Consider the following 17,641-nt stretch of genomic DNA (forward strand, 5'->3'; position numbering starts at 1 on the left):
GCTATTTGGAGGTATTATACTACCACTTTGTTTTTTTCGAGGTAACAACATAATACATATACACTACTATGCGTGTACTTGGCGCCTTTTTTTACCTTTTTTTTTAAAAAGGTAATTTTGTACGGATATCACGCCTTTTTGTAGTGTTACGCATCTTAATCTTATAAACAATATATCTTATAATCTTATAAACAGTATGTACAAGGTGTGAAGCTAAAGGTGTTACGGACTATTATTTCTAAAGAAAACAATAATTTAATATTTTGCTTAGTTTTTTAAAAATAATAATCTGTAACCTTTTTAGTTGTACACCTTGTTAATGCTATACATATGTATACCACAGAAAAAAATTACTACTTAAAAATAAAAATGTAATGTGTCTGAAGTTGTTAATAATAGTTAAAACGTTTGACACACACACACACACACACACACACACACACACACACACACACACACACACACACACACACACACCCACACACACACACACACACACACACACCACACACACCACACACACACCACACACACACCACACACACCACACACACACACACACACACACACACACACACACACACACGCGCGCGCGCCTTAGGGTAGCAGAAGAGAGAACAAGAGAAAAGTATCTTCGCGAACAATATATGGAGCTAGTCTCATGACGATGAGTCAAGTATGTACAAGAGCGAGATCGCAATGACCGATATGCAAGTGGATTAACCTAGTCGCGAAACGTTCACCCGTTATACTGTTGAAGAACCGACCGCATAACATTCCGTCTTTTTCTAATCCCGCTGTGAATCGATTTTCCAGCTAACGTATATCTTATGTCTTCGCAAAGCGTAACTTTTAAATCCTTTAGGGAGATCAATCACTTCAAGACGACACATTTTTTTAGAGTGATTGAAGAGAAAGACAGAGAGCTTGTAAATGTCGCGAATAACGTCTTGGACGAGTATAGTAGCGTATACGTCAAGTCGGGAGGCGAATAGAAGTTAAGCAATGGAGAAAAAAAAGACAGACCAAGATATGCGAGTTAATTCAGTTATGATATATTTTATATATTTTACAGAAGACGTATAAAAGATGTAAGAGGACTTGCGGTAAAAATTCATGCAAGTCTTAATAACTTCAAGGATTAAACTGACGAATATACAAAAGCTACTAAATGTACTCAAAGCTACTTAATGATTAATACAATGCTAAATGAAGTGTTGTACAAAATTTGAATAGAGTCAAAGATTGCGGTCAGCTACATATTAGTTGCTTTCCATTTACATCAAAACTCAGATAATTCTCACTTGTGATGTCATTCTGTCTTTATTATTCATTAATTCCCAAAAAGGATAGAACGACGTCACAAGTGAGAATTATCTGAGTTTTGATGTAAATGGAAAGCACCTATTATATACACGAAAATGAATTACGAATGATTATTACGTAACGATGTTCGTTGCGCTATATTTTCGCTTTGTTAAAAAATTATAATAAATTATAATAAATTGAGTTAATCGCAGCGCGCGACAAAGTTATGTACGTGAGCACTGTGAGCGATTTAATGATTGTAACCTTACTTGTATACATTTCCTAGAAAAATATTTCTATATTATGTTTAACAACAATATTAAATATTAACATTTCATAACTGCCAAACGTTTCCAGTTGAGCGCAATTGCACGAGTTACGAATCATTTATAGACTCTTTTTCTCAGTTAACTAGTTTCTACTGCATTGAAATCTTGCATAGATAAAAATGTATTAGCATATCGCGCAAGAATCATCGATATCTAAGTAAACAATTAATCAAATATATACAGTATATATGCGTACATCTGGATTAATCCGAAAGCTTAGTCTCCATCTTTTGAAACATAAAATAATTTTATGCCACAACAGTGAAGTGCGGAATATTAAATAAAATGCGCCATTTAACAATAACTTCTAAGGTAACAAGTTTAATCTACGGTGACCTAAATTTAAACGTGAAAAGAAATTAAATTATTTCAATGAGTTCTCGAATCGTCCCCAATCAGAAATAGACATGAGTCACGTAGAAACGAATTTCCTAATTCGTCTGAGTTATTCGATACAATGTTCTAGTTTAAATGTGACACTACTTTGTAAAATGTTAAGTTTTATTGTTTTCTCTACTCTACGATCAATATAACAATCTTTATAAATTTCTTTCTAAATAAAAATATTCTACACAATCGGAAAACTATTTTACAACATGAGTAAAGAACGAAGTAAAAAAGCGAAATAATCAATTTTGACGCGATTAAAGGGAATCATCAATGGCGATTGTATTAAACTCTAGTCCATACTGACTAATAATCGCGGATTATGCGTGAAAATTGTAGAGTTTCTTGACAACTCTTATGTACAGATGGATTCAAGTGTTTCTGGCTTCATTCATCTGGTCCCATGCCTACTTGTTCAGCATGTCCGTTCATTACCAGTTCTTCAGTAAGGGAAATTAGCTTTAAAAAATCAATTAATTTCAATTAATTTGCGCATCTGCAAAGAGATTCTCGAAGATTGGATAATAATAACTACTTACCTTATAATTTTGTATCATAAAATAAATATTTGCATAAATATTAGTTTGAATGCGACCTTCAATCTGAGTTTGGGCAGCAACTCCCTTTGAGGAACAATTTTGTACCACATTGTAAGCTTCTGTCGATCATTTACCTGCAAAAGAGTAACATCAAAGTATAATTACATATCCAAAGATAAATAATTTTGAGTGTAGAGATGTATATATCTAAAATCTACTTACACGTAGGAGTTGATAATAATCTCGTTGATTGAAATGTGGCTTGGATCAGTCAACTCGCGAAACTGTAATATAATAATAAATCGATTAGAATTTTCGGAAACATTACTTCATACGATTCTTTCACACGATGACGGTTAATGTTAATTTTCGATTACCTTATTATTACGTTTCGCGTGTTCTATACTTGTCGTCATGACGAAACATCTGATCGAGACATTGCGCTTCTTGGCTATCTCAATATATCTCTTTCTCGAAGCTGGATCAGGATTGGTATTGTCTATAACTATACTTTTTCCTTGATTCAAGTATTGTTGGACTGCAGCAATGCACTTCTGCCAGCTGCCTAAAGTGTCTCTGTTGACGTATCCGTATTCCTTCAGATAATTCTTTGCAAAATGCGATTTTCCGGAGTCTGGACTGCCGACCATAAGTACCACCTGCTAATGGATATCTATAAGCACGAGGAAAGAGCGGGCCTCTGTTCACATTTGACGTTCACGATGATATTCGTGTTATGCACGATGCTTCTGTCGAAACCGAGGAATCACATGCCGGAAAAATTTTACTTAGGTATTTATCATTAAAAGAATAACTTTGTATAATTCTCTTTTATGTTATTTCTCATTAGACCATGGTACGAGAGAAACAAACACATTTTTCCAGCGAGTAGATGGAAACCTTTTGATCCAACGAAAAGTTATGACAAGTATACAGTGTCGGATAAAAATAGGAAGAAAGATAAAATCTGATAAACTTAGATTCAACGAATTGTCCAATTTCGTTTAAAGGATTCAGATTCAAAGGACTGTAATTTAGTAGAGCTACATAATCGAGTAAATGAATTAAATATTATCACATAACTGAATGAATTTGAATCTGAATCTTTTAAACGAAATTGGACAATTCGTTGAATCTAAGTTTATCAGATTTTATCTTTCTTCCTATTTTTATCCGACACTGTATACTTGTCATAACTTTTCGTTGGATCAAAAGGTTTCCATCTACTCGCTGGAAAAATGTGTTTGTTTCTCTCGTACCATGGTCTAATGAGAAATAACATAAAAGAGAATTATACAAAGTTATTCTTTTAATGATAAATACCTAAGTAAAATTTTTCCGGCATGTGATTCCTCGGTTTCGACAGAAGCATCGTGCATAACACGAATATCATCGTGAACGTCAAATGTGAACAGAGGTTCGCTTTTTCCTCGTGCCTAATTGCAATATTACATACATTAAAATAACATGCCAACATTGTGATATTGCTTCATAAGTTTTATCACTTAGTATCTTTACCTTAGTTACAATAAAATCGTAAAACGTATAATGGTGCGGTAATATAAGAAAGATCCTCCTTGACATACATTAACTGATCTACCATTACTGTTTTAAGCTCGCTGAATTCACGCTTCGGAACTTCTAAACATCTCTGAAGAAGCTGATAGATAGAATTACCTGTATGTGAAAATTTAATTTATGCAGTAGAACATTATATATCACGCCAATGTTACTCCAAAAGTGACACTGGAGTATTTTAATAACTTAAAAATTCTCTAAATCACTGAGACATTCACCTTTCTTCATTATAACACTCCGACGATAGCCAGATCCATCCCAATAACTGAATGTGATCTCAATTTCTTCTTCCTTCAACGCGTTCTGCTTTCTAGCCCATTCTTGCCTCAATTCTTCCTTAAGTTTATTTTCCTCCTCCTTCCTTTCCCTATCTGGCAAGAAACTTGTATCTACATCTGGATTTTTCTTAATCTTCTTAATCGCGAGGCCATCAGATTGCTCATTTTCTGACTGCGGGGATTTTTCGGCATTGTCTTCATCCAGATTAAAAGTCAAAGCTTGAATCTGTCTCTTCTGTTTGTTCTTTTCTTTTCCTGCTCTTTTTCACGTTCCTTGTATCAAAGCATGATATGTATGACTAGATGACATTCAGAGCACTGGACGAAAATCACATAACATTCAGAGCACTGGGCAGAAATCACATGTGTATATATATATATATAATCACGGCAAACCGCATATATAACATCGTGTTATTTTTATTACATTTAGGAAAATTATTTCATATTAACTCAATAGGCGTTAAACTTGCATACATAGGGAGCTTTCCAGCAAGTGACACAAGCCGACACAAACGTCGTTCTATCTTTCCTTTTTGGCAATGAGTAACAAAGACAAAACGATACCTGTGTCGACTTGTGTCGCTTGCTGGAAAGCTCCCATAAATGAATCTCGCGTTTTATGTAAAATTTTGTAAGAAATCGCCGAAATCGGTAATCTAACCTATACTACGTTTACGCGAACGTTACTTAATTCTGTAGTAACTTACGAACGATACGATAATTCCTCCGCATAAACGGGAGATTTTATAGTAACTACGATGATATCGTTCGTATAAGTTACTACAGAAGTAATACTCACGTAAACGTAAACTATTATTCTTTGACTTATCAAGAGTTGTAAACTATTATAATTCCTGTCACATGCACTTAGTCGCGTAAAAGAGTCACGGTGCGGTTTCGCTTCGCGTCGTATAATAATAGGATAATTACATGTAAATAAAACAATTACCTTGAATCAGAAAAAATATTAATTGTCGCGTCGCGTAAAGAGTCACGGTCGGTCTCGCTCCGCGCGTACTTGACGTGGGACACTATACCGTGTTATAGGTTATAACTGACTGTGACAGGTGACAGCGCGCTAAACGCACTGTCTGCACTGGGCTGCACTGCGCGCAGTTTACACACACGTATACATCGAGAAACTGGCGATACTAGTGGCACCGCCAGTGTCGAAAAAGTGAAAAGGACGCGATTCCAGCCAATGAAATGATGCCATGGCATGAGAGACGGTCGACGTATCTGAACGACGTATCTTAAATAAAAATTTTCACATTTGGACTTTGCGTCGCAATATCTCCGCTCGTAGGGCACGTAGCGGAAATATTATAAGAGAAACCCCCCCCTAATTCGACCCCAAGCTATCGATTAAGCCTACTTAGAACTTGATCCGTTCACTCGTTATCGAGATCTCAACATCTCGAGTACTCGCAACTCGTCGCGTCGCGTAAAAGAGTCACGGTCGGTCTCGCTCCGCGTGTACTTGGCGCGAGACACTACCGTGTCTCTTGATAATTGATGAATTACCAAATAGCTTTCAATTATGTTTATTTAAACTTAAGAGTTTTTTAGATCGCTGAATACGCATCTAATGTCAAAATTGACAAATTCTAAATGAAAGATGAAAATTAAATTATATTTAAATTATAGCAAATAATCTTGTATAGAAATTTTTGACACATTACTTAAAAAAAAATTTGATATCTAAATTGACATCGGATTATCATATTCAGTGACCTAAAGAACCCTTAAGTTTAAATAAACATAATTGAAATTTATTTAATCGTCAATGATCTAATTTATACCTTTTCTGCAATGGACCCTATATATTTAACCATGAATATCTTATTAACCACAGCAAAAAGTTCCTTTTGAGGGCTGAAAGTCCTAACAATATAAGCAGTTAAATGCAGGAACAGAATCGGCCAAGTATAAATCGGAAATTATGCGCACATACACATTGCACACATAATATTATTGTGCACATAAAATAAGAAAATCATATTAGCACATTGCACACATAACGTATTGCACACATACACTTTGCACACATAACATTATTGCTCACATACACTTTGCACATATGACATTATTGCGCACATACACATTGCACACATAATAATTATTGCGCACATAAAATAAGAAAATCATATTAGCACATTGCACACATGACATATTTTCCTTTCAATGTGCATTGTTTTTTCACATATTTTTTATGTTTATTTTTCTTATATAATACTTTTCGACAACGAAATGAAAAATTATTTTTGTTTAATTTTACCCATACAGCACAAAATATTTTCAAAAAATATTTCTACATATTTCTATAAAAATATTGCAAGAAACATTTTAAAATGGTTTTAAGAATATTTTAAAATGGTTTAAAAACCTTTTGTGATAACATTTTTAAGAATTTTTTAAGAATCTTTTAAAAATATCTTTAAAAATGTTCTTTATCACCCAGACAATATTTTCTTAAATATTTGAAATGTATTTTTGAAATATTAATTCAAATCTACATATTTATTGTTTTATAATCTCGTTCCGAAATATTTAAAAATATTGTAATTTATTATTGGTTCTATAATTTTTTTTCAAATATTTTTGAAATATGAAATATTATGAAATATTCTTAATTAAGAAAGATGCATGGTAGCGCATTTTTCCGTGCTAGTTCGCAACGACGCCGCTAAGCGGCGCATAATGGTAAGACTAACTCGTAAGTAAATTTTAGTTAGGGGCTAATATGAGCAAACCTCCGGCGAAGAGCAAAATCATGACATTCGCAAGACATATCTTTGTTAGCAATACAACGCAAGGCTCACCTAACACTGCTGCGATGATATAGCTAGATATACAAAATAATATTTTCTAAAGTAAGATGTAAAGATGTATATTTTTTAAATATTACAAAAATCTTTCAAACGTGATGATTTGCAACAATTATTGCTGATTGGGTTAAACATATTTTATTTTTTAAAGCAATATTTCTAAAAGATTTCACAAATATTATTGAATATATTTATTTGCAATCTTTTAAAGATATTTTTAAAAATATTTTTCTGACATGATCTGGCAGACATAGAAACATTCTAAAAATATTGTTGTGAATTATTTTAATTTTCCTAAAAAATATTTTAAAAATATTTTAAAAATATTTTGTGCTGTATGGGTAATTTATTATTGCACTTTAGACAATGTATTTTGTTACTTATCACATTATGTTCTATTAAATAATTTATTAATTTGTCTATCATAAATTATGTTAATATTATTGCATCCCTACGTCAATATATCCTATATAATATATCAAAGTACATGCGTGAGCGGAGGAGGCTTCGCCCCCCTTTGCACCCCCCTCTGCACCCTACCCATGGTCGGTGTGAGTGAATCTCGAAGTGTGGGCGGATATGGCTTTGCCCCCTCCCCCCGCACCCCACTCATGCACTGGTCGGTGTGGGTAAACGTTGAGGCGTGGGCGAGGGGAGCTTCGCCCCCCTGCACCCCCCATGCACGTGGACCACGCTTTATAACTTATAAAGCACATGCATGGGGAAGATGCAAAGGGGGCGAAGCCCCCCTCCTGCCCATTCATGTACTTTGATATATTATATAAGATATGTTCATCATTGAAAGCTAATTATAAGTGATATGCATTATAAGTATACATAAGTTTCAAATTCGCGCACTTTTGCATGCGCGTGCGGCCACGGAGCATGCGCATGTGGTCGCGGGGCATGTTCGTAGTCGCTACATCTCGTTGGTATGACAGGAATCATAACCTTATTCCTGTCAACTTTAACGTTTAATATCTCGCTTCGCGGGACAGAGCGACACTTTTTTCTGCCAGATTCTTTCGTTTCACGCAAAAACGCCATGTGTGCAATGCGTATATGCACAATAATGTTACGTGTGCAAAGTGTATGTGCGCAATAACGTTATGTGTGCAAAGTGTTAATATAATTTTCTTATTTTATGTGCGCAATTGTGCAATGTGTATGTGCGCAATAATGTCATATGTGCAAAGTGTATGTGCGCAATAATGTTATGTGTGCAAAGTGTATGTGTACACGTTATGTGTGCAATGTGCAAATAGGCTTTTCTTATTTTATGTACGCAATAAATTTATGTGTGCAATGTGTATATGCGCAATGATGTCATGTGTGCAAAGTGTATGTGCGCAATAATGTCATGTGTGCAAAGCGTTAATATGATTTTTTATTTTATATGTGCAATATAGTCATGTGTGCAATGTGTGTGTGCGCAATAATGTCATGTGTGCAATCTGCTTGTGTGCAATAAAGTCATGTGTGCAATGTGTTTGGCCATGTGCGCAAAAGTACGTTCGTATTTTTAACTATAATATTACATGTGCGCAATAATGCTTGTAGGCAATTGCTTTGTAGGCAATCGGGAATGTCGGCAAACGAAGCTGTTAGCAATCAGGATTGTAAACAAACGGGACCCCCTCCGTAGAATAATGAAAGAAAGCGAATAATAATATTGATTTTTACATTTGCAATTTTGCAAAATTGAATGCGTCTATAAAATGCAATTTTTTAAAATAATGTTTTCTGTTTTTTTTTTTACAACAATCGATTTCTTTTATTATTCTACAAATAAAAGTATAGGTAAGTCATCGAAAAGTGAATACTTTATGAGATATTTCATATATTATATTAAAAATATTATAAATTTTACAAAATTTTAAATATCGCAGAAAATTCTTAATGAAACAGAGCTTTATTATAGTGTTTTGAGAACGTCTCGACGAGATCTACAACTTTTATTTCAAGAAAAAAGTCGTTTTATTTGAGAAATTAGTCTCCTTTAAAATTTTTTGAAAACGACGACATCTACGACATAACTCATATCGGAATCATGTGTCCCCCTTTAGACCATACAACTTTTGTTCGAAACATTTTTCCGTATTCTCCATATTTTTCGAGATATTTGCTTGCGTCGATTAATGACTTACCTCTGTATATTCTGAGTAGTATACGAGAATTTAATAAAAAGTAATATACTAACTACTGTAAAATATTACAAGTACTTCCTGAAAATTTATGAGAAATAATATACTACTAGAGATGTTATAGAAATGTTCGAAGTATATTATATACGGTACGTATATTCCCAGTGAACACAGTAATATAGCAGTAATGTAACGACAATGTAACCGAATATAACAGGTTATATAAACCAGAATGTTACATGTACCTTACGTGTAAGTTACAATTTCCGACTCAGCAATATAACATGTTACATAACGTGTTATTTAACTATTACGTAACAGTTATAATAAGGTAATAACCGTAAAAAAATTATTTTTTTCGAAATTTTATTACCATTTTATAACTAAATTTGTTTCTTAAGATGCAGTCTATGATTATAAATATTTTCTCGTATTTGAAAAACACACTTACCTTGGTGGGATTCGAACTCGGGACCTCTGGATCGTGAGCCAACTGCCTTACGTGGTAGACTACTTCTTAATTTGATGTAAGTGTTATTATATAGTCTACATATGTCACAACCAGCGCAAATATATAATTTTTCAAAAATCATCTTAAGAAACAAATTCAGTTTAAAAAGAGTATATAGCTGCACAAATTTTTAATATTGACATTATATCTATTTAATATGCATCATGATGATTACGTTATTTACCGATACGGATGGATACCCGGATTATATAAATTGATCATATAAATTATAAATATCTTGTAAATTATTAATAATTATTAATTATAAATTATATATTTTGTAAATTATAATTTTTGCCTTAAGGCGAACTATAAGACCTCTGCACAATATTAAACCTTTCAAACAAAATATATATATTTAAAAACAATTGAAAATTTATGAGCGCAGACCATTATTAGCTCTAGCAAAATAAAACGATGCAGGGTTTAATGGTGCGTCTCCACCTGCGAGAAAAACTCTCGAGAGCAAAAAAAAAGAGAGAGAGAAAGAGACTCTCGAGAGTCGAATCTCTCTCTCTCTCTCTTTTTGCTCTCGAGAGTTCTTACTCGCAGGTGGACACGCACCATTAGAGCCCGGGCACATAGAAAAACGTGAGCAGTAAGCAAATCAACAGCTGTCTTATATTGTATATGTTATTCCGTTACACCCTATTAATATTACCAGAATATTACTAGTTATACTAACATTGATACAAGCGTGTTACGTAACAATTACACAATTTTTGTTACATAACTGTAACGCCAAAAAGATGTATAACAGTTATATTACCTGCATATAACAAATGTTAAATTGCATGTTACTTCCATGTTATGTAGCCCTTATATATCACAAGAATAACATTGTGATATTACATGTAACTTCCATGTTATATTGCCGTTATAAAATGTGTTCACTGGGTTACAGTACGAGTACCGAACATTCGAATGATATCATGTGCTGTATGGGTAAAGAGATGCCTTTGTATTTTTCCGGTTATTGTACGTGTATATGTTTGTATATGTGAACCGAAAGTATATTCGTAATTCGCCAACGATCAAGAGACACGGTAGTGTCTCGCGCCAAGTACACGCGGAGCGAGACCGACCGTGACTCTTTTACGCGACGCGACGAGTTGCGAGTACTCGAGATGTTGAGATCTCGATAACGAGTGAACGGATCAAGTTCTAAGTAGGCTTAATCGATAGCTTGGGGTCGAATTAGGGGGGGGTTTCTCTTACAATATTTCCGCTACGTGCCCTACGAGCGGAGATATTGCGACGCAAAGTTCAAATGTGAAAATTTATTTTTAAGATACTTCTTCTACGTCGACCGTCTCTCTTGCCATGGCATCATTTCATTGGCTGGAATCGCGTCCTTTTCACTTTTTCGACACTGGCGGTGCCACTAGTATCGCCAGTTTCTCGATGTATACGTGTGTGTAAACTGCGCGCAGTGCAGAACAGTGCAGACAGTGCGTTTAGCGCGCTGTCACCTGTCACAGTCAGTTATAACCTATAACACGGTATAGTGTCCCACGGCAAGTACGCGCGGAGCGAGACCGACCGTGACTCTTTACGCGACGCGACGATTAATATTTTTTCTGATTCAAGGTAATTGTTTTATTTACATGTAATTATCCTATTATTATACGACGCGAAGCGAAACCGCACCGTGACTCTTTTACGCGACTAAGTGCATGTGACAGGAATTATAATAGTTTACAACTCTTGATAAATTAAAGAATAATAGTTTACGTTTACGTGAGTACCCAGATAGCCAAATCAGTTCGAACAAATAATGCCAAATACTTGCTACAAATTTTGGTTTCAGAAATGGTACAAATTTGCATCAAAATTTGTTTTATCAAATGTTGTCGACAAACTGCTAGCAAATACGTATTAAAACATGCGTACACAATTGACGCCAAATTGATACCAAATATCGAGCAAAGCTTAGTAGTACCTGCCCACTCGGCATGTAATATTTCAGAAACATTTCTGCAAAATTCCATTTGAAATATCCCAGCAAACACAGTTATGTAACCATTATATTGCCGCAATAAAACGAAATGTAACGTGTAATGTAACCTGGAGGTTTTAGTTATATATATGTTAATTGTAATTTCCCACTCACGTGACATTGTGTGGACATAACAGCAATATAACGCATTATATTGAAATTATATAAATGTATATAACTGCAATATATATACAACCGAAATACTGTTATCTAGTATTATCTATATATCTAGTATTGAAATAGCCATAATGGTCGAAGTTATTTGTATCTATAACTGTAAAGTTAAAATTTATATCTTTAATGCAGATACATCTCTGAAATAATTACATGTAGATCTATATAAATGTATTGGCAATGAGAGAGATGCATCTATACAATAGATATAAATTATAACTCTACAGTTAAGATACAAATAACGAATTTTTAATGTTCTAAAGAAAAATAAATATGAAAAGATATATTTTTTATTGCATAAATGTTTTATTGATGCACACATTCTTTAAGCTTTTCTTTTTTCTTGAAGCTTTTTTTACAGGTTTAAACTGTAGATATCGTTTATATCAATTTAAGAATTTGTTTTATCCTTTGTATAACAGATTAGTATACTTAATCGAACATAAAATCAAGTAAAAAATATCATATTTATAATCATCAAAATCATATTTCAAAAAATCAAATTTTATCGGTGAAAATTAAAATAAGCAAATCAGTATAATAACTCTATGGAGATATAAAATAAAAATACAATTTTACAAAATGCGATTAGAAAAAAGTTCTTGGAAACATTTCAAACTTATTCTGTAGAAATTTTCACCTATTTGTACGTAGCGGCCGCTCTCGGCGGTTGTACAGTGGATGATGATAGAGGCGCGCGAGAATCAATAATCAAAAGTAATCTTGTAGAAAGACACATTCAAAATAAGAAATCAATTTTCGAATTATCGCACTAGGTGCAATATTGACGAGCAGCAATGAAAAACGCGCGCGCGCTCCGCAAAAGTTCGAAACAGAAGTCCGTTAAAAAAAAATACAAAAAAGAGAGATAACGAGTTAAGAAGCATGGGTGAAGGGTGTGTTGCGTTATCGCTCGGTCGAAAGAAAGAGAGAGATAATAAGGAGAGTGTCGCTTCCGTCGCGGGATATATATATTTTTTTTTCTTAGTTCTCGTCGACCTCAGCTTCCTGCTCCTCGTCGAATTCTGCGTCCTCGTCCGCGGTAGCCTCCTGGTACTGCTGGTACTCGGACACCAAGTCATTTATGTTCGATTCGGCCTCACTGAATTCCATCTCGTCCATGTCCTCGCCGGTGTACCAGTGAAGGAAAGCTTTTCTCCTGAACATGACAGTATAAATAGTAATACCTATAATATTCCAATGAGAAGCATTTCTAGTATAGAATAACCTGTATGATGTTCAGGATGAATTCGATTCTTGAATGAGTAATCTGTACGTAATGTATTATTAGTTTCAGGAAAAGTTACTTTATTTTTTACAAAATCACCCTCTTGTATACATTTGGAACACGAAAAGTATCCTGCATGACCTTTTGTAAATGTAACAAATGCTCTAGCCGGAGCATCACATAGTATAGCATTAATTGCAACAATGTATTTTTTATTTGAAACAGTAATTCCATTTTGAGAAAAGAGAATGAATTCATTGACAAAGTCAGTTAGAAATTCGTTTGCGTCTTGAGGTTTACGCGTGCCGTGATACACACCAATTACAAAAGGCAACGTATAAACGTCAATTCCTTCAATGGCTGCCATTATGGGCCAAAACTGGCTACCAGAACTCTTAGACATGGGTAAACCATCTATATTTATGTTTATTTTAATTTCATTTCCCTTTATGAAATTAGAATATATACGTATAGATCGTTCGAGACTACAAAAAAGACCAAAGTGCTTATAGCACCCATTAGTGTTTAAAGATGTAATAGTTGCATATGCGTTTCGTGGAGTTGCAAGTAAAACCCTAACATCTTTAGGCAAATTTACGTGACCATGTTTTCTGAGAACTTGTAGCAGTTTGTTAGCAGTAGTATGTGGAACGTTATTTTGAATTATTAAAGTTTGTAAATCTACTCGCAAACTCGTTTCATTATTTTCAAACTTCTCATTTATATGATCTTGTTCATCAATTTCATCGTTAAATTGTTTATTGCTTTCTGTATCAGAAAGTAATAAACTACTTTCTGTATCAGAAAGTAATAAACTGGGTGGCTCCGACTGTACTACATGAATTTCATTGTTACTTATAACGCAATATTGTTCAGTATTATTATACTGAACAATATTACGTTCCGCTTCTTGCACTCGATCATTATTAGGCGCTACATTCGATACATACCTTTCTGCTAGTTGTCCATTACTATTATCTCTATTTATTTCTATATTTATTAATTGATTTCTTCGTCTTTTTGTTAAATGTTGAATATCCTTAGGCATGATGCACTTTTTTAATACCTGTAAAAATAGTGATCATCGTTAAATAAGCAATTAGTCGAAAACGTATAAAAATCACTGAGTTCGCGCATTGGCAAAAATCTTAATCTTACCAAATTTTCGCGTCACTGCTGTTGTCGTCGCGGCCTTGGTAGTTATTGTTGTCTTTGTGACAGTGGTTTCACCGCTGATGCTCGAGATCGCCGCTTTGGTTGATCCGTCCAGTTGCTTGGGGCGAGTTGCGGTACTCGTAGCGGTAAAGTATCAGTTTTGCCCAAACTGATGATCGGTCTGACTGTTGACCGAGTAGCGACCGTAGCTCTGAACCGACTTCGAGATCAGATATTTCTCAACGGTACTCTTTGTGTTCTGATAGCCGCCGCCGCGGTGGACATTCGTCGACGCCTCGGACGTTGGCGAGATTGACGTGAAGCGCTCGTTGGAGGCCGATGATTGGGTACTGGTCGTTGTGTACGGCGAGTAATACCTAAATTTCGAAAGAAGAATTAGTACTGATAGCGATTAAATAAAGATTTGTCGAAACATGAGAAATTATCAAAAATCTTAATCTTACCTCGCGTCACTGCTGTTGTCGTCGCGGCCTTGGTAGTTATTGTTGTCTTTGTGACAAAGGTTTCACCGCTGATGCTCGAGATCGCCGCTTTGGTTGATCCGTCCAGTTGCTTGGGACAAGTTGCGGTAAAGTATCAGTCTTGCCCGAACTGATGATCGGTCTGACTGTTGACCGAGTAGCGACCGTAGCTCTGTACCGACTTCGAGATCAGATATTTCTCAACGGTACTCTTTGTGTTCTGATAACCGCCGCCGCGGTGGACATTCGTCGACGCCTCGGACGTCGGCGAGATTGACGTGAAGCGCTCGTTGGAGGCCGATGATTGGGTACTGGTTGTTGTGGACGGCGAGTGATACCTGAATTTCGAAAGAAGAATTAGTACTGATAGCGATTAAATAAAGATTTGTCGAAACATGAGAAATCATCGAGCTATCGCAATTTCGCAGAATTTCAAACAAAGCGTGGAAATTGTATAGATATAATATATATTCGATTTTTAATTCCTTCAATCTATCTATTTATTATTTCTGAAGATACACTTTTAATAAATTGTCCAGCAAGGATTTAGGTCAAAAATTCCGTTATAGCTAAAGAAATCCTAATATCTATCAAAAAATTTTAATATTCTATATCTGTAGTGTCAAAGATTTGCGGGGTAAAAAAAACATTTAAATTCATGGATATTTTAAAGCATTTAAATATTGTAAGATCTTGTGATTCAATATAACGACAGTTCTTTATTTTATAAATATACATATAGTCCAGAAACATTCCCTCGTTACTTTACCGCAAGGCTTTCGACCGATCTATCTCTCTATATTCATATATCTCGCACGCACCTATGATTCTCTCTCTCTCTCTCTCTCTCTCTCTCTCTCTCTCTCTCTCTCTCTCTCTCTCTCCAAATTACGTTATGTACTTCTCGCTCAGCGATTCAAATCTCTCTGCCGTTTGTCCATGCCTTCCTGCGCAAAAGCTTTCCCCTACTCCATTTAACCTTCCGGACGTCCTGTTTATTTATTTTCGTGCTAACGCTATCCAACCGACTCATGCCTATCTCTATTTGAAATTATTTACTTATATCTTTTCAAAAATCTTACAATATTTAGGCGATCAAATATCCACGAAACCAAGAATACATAAAATGTTAGTGGGAGAAAAAAATCGATATTGAAATATCTCAGTCCTTATAATTTGCTCGAGAAAAAGCAAGACGCACACTTACCAGTCTCTGACGAAAGGACGACGAAGAGGACGTCGACGCCAGGAGACGTTCTGTGGAAGAGACGATATAGCGCGGCGTCTCGGTACTGGATAGCCTGCCGTCGTGCACGGGTGACGATCCGGCCGGGTGACGATCCGGCCAAGTATCGATCACTGGAGAACTCGTATTAAATATTTGATCCGCGGATCCGCGAGCGCACGACCGTCCCAGCCGGGTGACGATCCGGCCAGGTATCGATCACTGGAGAACTCGGCGTCGGCGTATTAATTTGATCCGCAGATCCGCGAGCGCGCGACCGTCTCGGCCGGGTGACGATCCGGCCAGGTATCGATCACTGGAGAACTCGGCGTATTAATTAATTTAATCCGCAGATCCGCGAGCGCGCGACCGTCTCGGCCGGGTGACGATCCGACCAGGTATCGATCACTGGAGAACTCGGCGTCGGCGTATTAAATTGATCCGCAGATCCGCGAGCGCGCGACCGTCTCGGCCGGGTGACGATCCGGCCAGGTATCGATCACTGGAGAACTCGGCGTCGGCGTATTAATTTGATCCGCGGATCCGCGAGCGCGCGACCGTCCCGGCCGAAATGTGATGGAATAATATTTCCTAACCTAACCTCTGTCACCATGCATGGCAATGGGCGCGTTCAACAGATACCAACTGTTGAGTTCGTGTTGTTAACACTTTGCGTTGATTGGTTGATTCTAAAAGTAAGAGCCAATCACGTTCTCACAAATAAAATAATAATAGATATTTATTTATTATTATTTATATAGATATAAAATATATAAATAAAACCGTGGCGTCTTAGAATAATTGTGTATACAATTATAAAATAAACCAAAATATATGTATATTAATAACTTAAAACATACTTAAGATGAATTAATAAAAGCGAGTCAATGACGGTCATAGTCCGAATTCTATTATTTTAAGACTGTCTTAAGTATGTTTTATGTTATTGTTAATATACATATTTCGGCTTATTTTATAATTGTACGTACAATATATTATTTAAGACGCCGCCGGGTCTGTTATATAACTTATATTTATAAAAGTAATAAATTCTATAAATATCAATATATTACACGCTTTGTCAGTATATATTTTTGAATGTGTTATGTTGACGTTATATTGTTGTTATTGTAGTGTAACCAAAAATAACAGAGCGATATAATTATTACAAAACACAGTTATATTACTGCTACAAAAAAATTACATAGCTGCTATATGTATATTACATTACTATAGTTACATTACATGTTACTTCTGTGTTATATAATGGTTATAGTTTGTGTTTACTGGGATTACACCTCATAATATTTCAGAAATATTCACGACCGTTTCTGCAACATTCTGCAAATGTTTCAATCGGCACATATTCAAATGCAACTTGCTGATGAAAGATTTGGCAATATTTTGAAATATTTCTGAAAATAATCTACGAAATATTGCAAAAACATTCCAGAAATATTTCAAATACATTTT

General features: G+C 35.2%; 2 protein-coding genes across 7 annotated transcripts; both read right to left on the reverse strand.

The window, feature by feature from the left end:
- Window positions 1-1,033: 1,033 nt before the first annotated feature.
- On the reverse strand, window positions 1,034-5,919 carry LOC139786999 (uncharacterized protein F21D5.5-like). Of its 5 annotated transcripts, XM_071726091.1 has the most exons (7): window positions 5,372-5,919; window positions 4,360-4,737; window positions 4,082-4,240; window positions 2,941-3,225; window positions 2,786-2,847; window positions 2,564-2,697; window positions 1,034-2,483 (listed from the first exon to the last, which is right to left on the reverse strand). In XM_071726091.1, the coding sequence occupies exons 3-6, from the start codon at window positions 4,145-4,147 to the stop codon at window positions 2,694-2,696; spliced, it is 417 nt and encodes a 138-aa protein (XP_071582192.1). In that variant the 5' UTR covers window positions 4,148-4,240; window positions 4,360-4,737; window positions 5,372-5,919; the 3' UTR covers window positions 1,034-2,483; window positions 2,564-2,693. The 5 variants fall into 5 exon arrangements, with proteins under 5 accessions (XP_071582192.1, XP_071582194.1, XP_071582191.1 ...); XM_071726093.1 differs by having other exon boundaries at window positions 2,941-3,222; window positions 4,082-4,737; XM_071726090.1 differs by having other exon boundaries at window positions 4,082-4,737.
- Window positions 5,920-12,362: 6,443 nt separating this feature from the next.
- On the reverse strand, window positions 12,363-16,776 carry LOC139786997 (tubulin beta-1 chain-like). Of its 2 annotated transcripts, none has more exons than XR_011722500.1 (5): window positions 15,845-15,859; window positions 14,926-15,281; window positions 14,465-14,838; window positions 14,257-14,372; window positions 12,363-13,237 (listed from the first exon to the last, which is right to left on the reverse strand). XR_011722500.1 is itself a non-coding variant. In XM_071726089.1 (5 exons), the coding sequence occupies exons 4-5, from the start codon at window positions 14,352-14,354 to the stop codon at window positions 13,063-13,065; spliced, it is 273 nt and encodes a 90-aa protein (XP_071582190.1). In that variant the 5' UTR covers window positions 14,355-14,372; window positions 14,465-14,838; window positions 14,926-15,281; window positions 16,151-16,776; the 3' UTR covers window positions 12,363-13,062. The 2 variants fall into 2 exon arrangements, 1 of the variants encoding a protein (XP_071582190.1); XM_071726089.1 differs by lacking the exon at window positions 15,845-15,859 and adding an exon at window positions 16,151-16,776.
- Window positions 16,777-17,641: the final 865 nt, after the last annotated feature.

Source organism: Temnothorax nylanderi, unplaced genomic scaffold, assembly GCF_030848795.1.
Source record: "Temnothorax nylanderi isolate EJ_2023f unplaced genomic scaffold, tnyl_v1.0 TNYL_tig1231_pilon, whole genome shotgun sequence".
In the NCBI taxonomy this organism is placed as follows: Eukaryota; Metazoa; Arthropoda; class Insecta; order Hymenoptera; family Formicidae; genus Temnothorax; species Temnothorax nylanderi.